At 39.3% G+C, this 7,160-nt stretch overlaps 1 protein-coding gene across 1 annotated transcript in view; it reads right to left on the reverse strand.

The window, feature by feature from the left end:
• Positions 1-444: 444 nt before the first annotated feature.
• Positions 445-7,160, reverse strand: part of PLXNB2 (plexin B2) — a 140,148-nt gene continuing 133,432 nt past the window's right edge. Inside the window, exons 32-35 of the mRNA XM_015814680.1 lie at positions 6,988-7,052; positions 4,092-4,167; positions 2,336-2,410; positions 445-746 (exon numbers count right to left, since the gene is read on the reverse strand). Coding sequence (XP_015670166.1) covers positions 642-746; positions 2,336-2,410; positions 4,092-4,167; positions 6,988-7,052 — 321 coding nt within the window. The 3' untranslated portion in view covers positions 445-641. The remainder of the gene's footprint in view (positions 747-2,335; positions 2,411-4,091; positions 4,168-6,987; positions 7,053-7,160) is intronic.

Genomic DNA, 7,160 nt, shown 5'->3' on the forward strand with positions numbered 1-7,160 from the left:
CTCCATAGACTGTGAAAAGTGGGGCAGTAGTTACAACCACGTGTTTTAGCATTTAACATTCACATGAATGTAAAAGAAATATGGTACCCAAATCCACTGCAATTTTCTAAAAGGAAAGTCATCGTAAGTAAATTGTTTATATCCTCCTCAAAAGCAGAAGATTGATGACTGTTTTTTCAAAAAAAGAGGGAAAAAGCTATTTCCAGTTATTGAAATTAAAAGGGGATATTGCATTTATTTTTCCAATATGCTATTATTTTTTTTCTAGTACAAATATTGCTTAAAATATAAAGAAATTATAGGTAGTGATTTTACTAGCATAATGACTTCTAAAAAACGCAGATGTTTCAAAAATTGTACTATTTGATTAAATGAGTATAACTCCCCCCCACCCATCCCTCCCCCTATGGACCTCCCCCATGTCCCTCTGGAAATTCATTTATACACCACACAAGATTTTAATTAGAAGCATAATTTACAGTAAAAACTCTTTACATTACAGTGGTTCTATATAAAAAAGGAGCCTTTTGTTTTTTCATTTAAAATTGTAATTACACATTAAAAAATAGAACACTATTTTCTTATTAGGGAGAATGAATTTACACATCTTCAGATCAGACTTTTTTATTGCAGCTTTCAAATCAAAGGTCAGTCACTTTATGCTCTAAAGCAGCTGCTATTTGCTGTAATCGAATAGCAAGCTGCATTTTTTGTGCAGCTGGGTCTTCTTCTAGTGCATTTATAATCTAAAAAATAAATAAAAGGGAGAACATTCAAGTCAAGATATTACAATATGATCCTATAAGTATTTCTGGAAAAATACATTCCAAGGGTTTTAAAGAGTACTATCTATTAATCAGAAAGAACCTTTCCTGGTATTATGAATCTGCAGAGCCATTTTCCTCATTGTGAGCAGACAAGAGACAGTGAGATTTTCAAAATGTACGAGAAGAAACTACTATCAAATCGATGGCAAAATGTATTCTCTATCTACTTCAAGGATGGTAAGCCAGGTTTGTGACATATGAGGCTTCCTGGACATTTTGTTAATAAGCAAGTCATCACTGTTCTTGTTTAATATAGCTAGGAAATATGCCACATTTGAGATGAAATGGGACCTTTAGGCTCCCAACCTTGGCCACGCCTCCTTTACATCTCGCCTCCTGCCTCTGTCCATTTACCTCCAGCGTTTCTCCTAGGCTGGCCCTCCCCTGCCCATTCTCCCTGGCCAATGGGCCCCTTGCCCTCCGCCCTGTGCCCTTTGGCCTGGCCCTTTCGCCGAGGCACCGTTTGTCCCAGGCCTTTGGCTACAAGGGACAGATAGCCGCCAGCCAGTCGGGTGGGTGGCAGGCAGAAGCCATGGTGCTGCAGGGGAAACAGCATGCGATGGGCTGTGTTATGGGGTAGCAGGTGAATGGTGCTGGTGCAGCTTTTACGATTGCGGTGGGTGCGCAGGCGAATGGCAGGGCCGGACAACTTCAGCGATTGCAGGAGGAGCGGGAGTACAGGCAGACGATGCTGGCCATTGTGGAGGTGGAGGGGGAGTGGCATGGAGCAGCAGGCCAACTCCCTGTTGTGTGTCAGGCTGGAGTGCCATTTGCCTGCACTCCCCCACAATCACTGAAGCTATGCTAGCCCTGCCATTCGCATTGCCCCCCCCCCTAATTGCTGAAGCTGTGCCGGCCCTGCCATTCACCTGCACACCCACCGCAATTGGAGAAGCTGTGCCGGCCCTGCCATTCTCCTGCGCACCCCCGCCCCCTGCAGTTGGACACAAAACCACGCCCCCTCCAGTCTGCAAAAAAACCTCTCTCCATGTAACTGATCCCTGGTGCCCCAAAGGTTGAGGACCTCTGTCCTAGACCCATTTGAGAGCCCTAGTGACGCAGTGGTTAGAATGCGGTACTGCAGGCTACTTCTGCTGACTGCCGGCTGACAGCAGTTTGGCAGTTCAAGTTTCATGGGGCTCAAGGTTAACCCATCCTTCCAAGATCAGTAAAATGAGGACCCAGATTGTTGGGGACAATATGCTAACTCTGTAAATCACTTAGAGAGGGCTGTAAAAGCACTGTGGAGTGGTATATAAGTCTAAATGCTATTACTATTGCTATATAAAATCCCATATGGAACACATCTATATTTAGTGATGGGATTCTTCTGAATATGCTTTAAACATGTATATTTGCCCTGTATGAATTACAGTCTCTTGGTCAAAACCAAGCATCCAATAAGCCAGGAAATTATCAGCTTGGAGGCAAATCAGCTTGTTAGATCTTACCCACCTTATGACTTTGCACAGAATAATAATAAAACAAACTCGGTGGTGGAAGCTTACCTCATCATAGTACTTGTTAGTATATTGGTAGAGCTGGTGTAAAGCCACAAGGGTGTTTAATGAGTCTGTGTGGGCCTATTAAATTAAACAAGAAGAAAAACACTATGTCAAACACAAAGCTGGCTACCCAAGAACTTTAATGAAACCTATATAGATGCACCAGAGGTAATATTGTTTCTCTTTCTATCCACAATATTAATAGGTGTCCAGGTTGATAAGGAAGCAGAGATGATTTTTTATCAGAAATATAACATCAAGCTTGCTTGCTGATTTGTTACAGTCACTACACCATTTTCCCCCACATTAGAAATTAGAATAAATAATACCCCAAGCAGAAACCAACATTACAGGTGTATTTGCCAGCTGCTTCACCTGTAATCTTTCCATTTGTTACCACTATATATATCATGGAGAAGGAAGCAAGCAGTAAAAATGACATCCATTTTGGATGTTGGATAATTACTATTCTAACTCCAGTCTCCCCATTTTAAAGAAAGTTGTGGAGAAGATAGTAGTTCTATAACTGCAAAGAGGAGGAAATGTATTATTTGGATCTCTTACAGCGGGTTTCAAGTCTGTAGCTGGTATTAACCTTACATTGATTGCTCTTGTGCACAAACTATGAACATATCAGGGCAATGAAAATTATCTCTCTATGAGGGAGGTAGATTGTTTCTAAATAAGATAGATAGACAGACAGACAGACGCAGCTCCCCTGGTCTTGCTTGTCCTCTTAGGGGCTTTTGATAGCATCAGTCAGATATCTTACTGGACTGACTTTGAGGTACTATTTCCTGTGGGAAGCAATACTCTCATACTTAACATCTATACGAAGCACAACAGATTAGTTATGGATTCAGAAGCCTTCCATTACTAGAGATAATCCAATTTTGGATCTCTCTGGTTCTGTCCTGTGTAGAATTAATTTGTAACTTAGGAGTCATTTTAGATGCACCTGCTACCTGAAGAAAAGGTAGCTAGGAAAGGCACTGCCCAATTTCATCTGGTCAAGCCAGTTATAGCCTTTTTTAGGCTGCCTTACTCACAGTGACACATGCTGACTAATTTAATGCACTCTACATGGGCTGCCCTTGAAGACCACTCAGAAGCTTCTTCTGGTCCAGAATGCAATGGCTTATGTAATGATAGGAACTGAAAGATTTTCACAGATAACATCTTACCAGAAAGAGATGTGTATTGATGAGTTTGATTCTGGGAGCAATTTAAGATGCTTTGGGATAGGCCAGATCAAAAACAGACACTGCAAGAAAGTTTTGGTTGGGTCCTATCATAAAAACCTTTCCTGAGAGCCTTGGGAATACACTACTGATAAACTAGGTGTTATGGATTGGATGTTGTGGTTGTTGGTCAGAATACTGCTGCTTTGTTTTCCTATTGTTTATTGTTTATGTCTTATTTAAGCTTACTTGAGCTTCGTTGGATTGAAAGGTATAAAAAAGAGAAATGGACCAATCAATTAGTCAGTCCGATCTGGTTAACCTGACTCAGGGAACTGTGAAAATAAAACTGGTTTGAAACTACTAAAGATTTTCCTCCATTGACCTCAAGCATGGTCAACCATTGAACTAAACTATTAGGAATGCCAAAACCTTGGAGGAAACAGTGGAAAGTATTCCAGAGGACTGATACAAAATAGGACATATGGTACAAATAACCCAAGACAAACAAATAACTCAGCAGCTTTATTTTTATCAGGTACAGTACATTTAAAAGTTGTTTCCAATTTTATACTTACTCGAGAAATCTCTGCTAAATGTGTATTCATATCCTGATCACTCACTTGTACCATCTGGCGAATACCTCTATAATAACTAGAAAAAAATGTTTTAGCTGAAATAACAACCTTTAAAAATACTTTCTTTGTACTGAATTTATGACATTTTCTTAATAGACATTACTAGATTGAACTAGAACTTTTAAAGGATGGTTGCTGATTTTCATCGTGGATATATTTATGAAAAAAAGATCTGATCTCCTCCTTATAGATTAATGTCAGGAACTGAAGTTTTCTCCATGCTGGATTTTGCAGGGTTTCAGAGATTTAGTGCAATTATTGACAGCTAAAATAAATCAAAATAGCAATAGTTTCCTATGATGCAGAATAAAAACATTACCATAGGCCAGGGATTAGCAATATTACAGGGACAGGCTACAAGAAGCTATCCAATATTGTCATGAGAAGAGATGGAAACAACTTTTGGTCTATTTTAGGGGAATAATGTCTCCATGCTTATTCTTAACTGTCTTAACCAGGGGTCTTCAAACTTGGTCCTTTTATGACCTGCGGACTTCAACTCCCAGAATTCCTCAGCCAGCATGCCTGGCTGAGGAATTCTGGGAGTTGAAGTCCACAAGTCATAAAAGGGCTAAGTTTGAAGACCTCTGGTCTTAAGTCTAGAAAATCACATTTGGGGCATTTTTTGGTTGGGAATTTAAGTATAATGGAAGACATTCATTTTCATCACTATTTTCAACTTTAGACAAAATTCATGAAAAAACAGACTGTCAAAACTGTTCGACTTTTTTCTGTTGAATTTTGACAGAGAAACCTTAGGATACCCATGGGTTGTTAAGGGTCTGCTTATGGCTAATAAGCTATTTATCTGGTAGTATTATGGCCAAAATCTCTGCCAGCCTTTCTCCTATTCTAACAGCTGGAGGAGAACACTTGATACTTAGAAGCTAACCGGGGCTAGCCCAATAGGGTGCTTGGAGGACAAGACATAGAGGTAAATGACTTCCTATAGAGCTTTCAAGTCAATAGAGCTGCTATTACATTCATTCCTCCTTATACCTTGTTTTGAACATAAGCATTTCAGTGGATGGTTGCTCATAAACCCACTAAAGGCTCATAGGCTTGACTTATACTACAATTTAGACCAGAATTTCCATCACTAAGTAATGTGGTTATAAAGTGAGATGTCACATGACCATATTACCTAGCAATCACAATCCCGGCATTCCTGGTTGTCATCGTTAATCTAAAATCACAGATTGTTAAGCAGAATGGGTCTCAGGTAAGAAGTGTGGGAGTGCCATGAGGAGATGGGGGAAAGCCCCAATTGCCCCATCACCCTATGTTACACAGGCACTACTGTGCCCAGCTGACCTTCACTGTTTTCCTACTGCTGCTAATGTGCACCCAGCCTGATCCTACTGTATTCTGGCTCTGCCTAGTTTTCTTCCCGAAGCTTTTTCTGTCATTCTCCAAATCACTTGTGCCGTTCCTTCTCCAAATCGCACATCCCATTCTAGTGATCCTTTAGAGACCTTCTGGTCTTCCCCAGTTCTCAAAGAACAGGTGTGCTAGTTGGAGAATGGTAGGAGTTCTATTCTCACAGTGCTTGGGAAGTCCTCATTCTCCAAATTGCTGTTCTTGCGAGAACTGGGGAAGACCAGAAGTTTTCTGACGAATGTCAAAAACAAGATGCATAATTTGAGAATGAATGGTACATGCAATCTGGAGAATGAAGTCTTGCAAAGCACCATGACAATGGGGTTCCTGATGATTTCCAAATAATGTTCCTGTTCTTGTGAATCTTGGAGAAGACCAGAAAGTTTCTAGAGCATGAGAATGAGGCACATGATTTGGGGAAGGAATGGGGAGTGTGATTTAGAGAAGGAATTTGGAGAACAGTGTGCATGGCCTCAGGAAGAAGTCCTGGTGTGGCCAAATGCTGCCTTGCATAAGGTAACTTTGGGCACAAGCACTGTCATAACTGTGAATGGTCAATGGACAAATGGTCATAAATTGAAGACTACTAGTATGGTCCAACATGACTTCCCTAATCAGCTGTCTAGCATGATACTTTCTTGCGGTTCCCAAATAGATTCATTAGTGGAGAAACTGTAATAAGGATGTGGTTCATTTGAGTATCTGCTATACCCCAGCACATTTTGAGGAGCAAAAGATCAAAAGGTACAGTAGAACAATCCATAAGCCCAAACTTCTCAGATTCAGCCCCAAATGTTTTCTGTTGCTTTTGTTGATCTTCCAGTTGGTGATTTCTTTAGAGTAAAGGCAGACCGTCTTTTCTAGCCCACCTAGAAAAACTTTATTTCAGAGTAGATGATACCTTCTAAAAATTCAGGCCACAGGAAGTTTGCTAAATCTTTATGATATTATAAACATTTGCTTCCTGACAGATACGTTGTCATACTTTTTTCATTTTTGAAAGTGTTTCTTGGATCGGGAATTAAAGTAAGTATCTTATTTCCTAAATCCATACTATGCACAAACATACACACATGCCTGAATCAAAAAGGGAAAACCATCAAAGTGAAATACTGGAATAAAATACAAAGGCAAAAATCATGATTTTTTTAAAGCAATTAATATATTCAAATGTTGCAAAATCATTCTACACATTAAAACAATTTCATTTGGCATTGCTAAATTTCTATCTATTTTGAAAATGAATGTTACTGTTATATTATTTGAGTTTATCATTCTTTTGTCTAATTTCCAGGTCACTTTTATCATGATAAATATTCTAGTAAAATTATTTTTATCTCGATAATATTTACTCAGGATATATTTAGAACCAACTTGCCCTAAGCAGAGATATGATGTGAGAACCAAACATTTTGTCCCCAAGAATATAAAATAAGTTGTAGTTCTTTCTACTTACTCTTCCACCATTTTCTTATATGTAGAGATCTCTTTTGCATAGAGTAACTTGTTACTTGGAGAATCCTGAAAAACAGAAAGCAACGAAATCTGATTTTTGAAACTCATAGATTTTTTTTTACTAGCGTTGCAGAAATTTGAAGTAGAAAATCCATTCCCTTCAATAAGGTGTAT

Source organism: Protobothrops mucrosquamatus, unplaced genomic scaffold, assembly GCF_001527695.2.
Source record: "Protobothrops mucrosquamatus isolate PMUCROS unplaced genomic scaffold, P.Mucros_1.0 scaffold275, whole genome shotgun sequence".
Lineage (NCBI taxonomy): Eukaryota > Metazoa > Chordata > Lepidosauria > Squamata > Viperidae > Protobothrops > Protobothrops mucrosquamatus.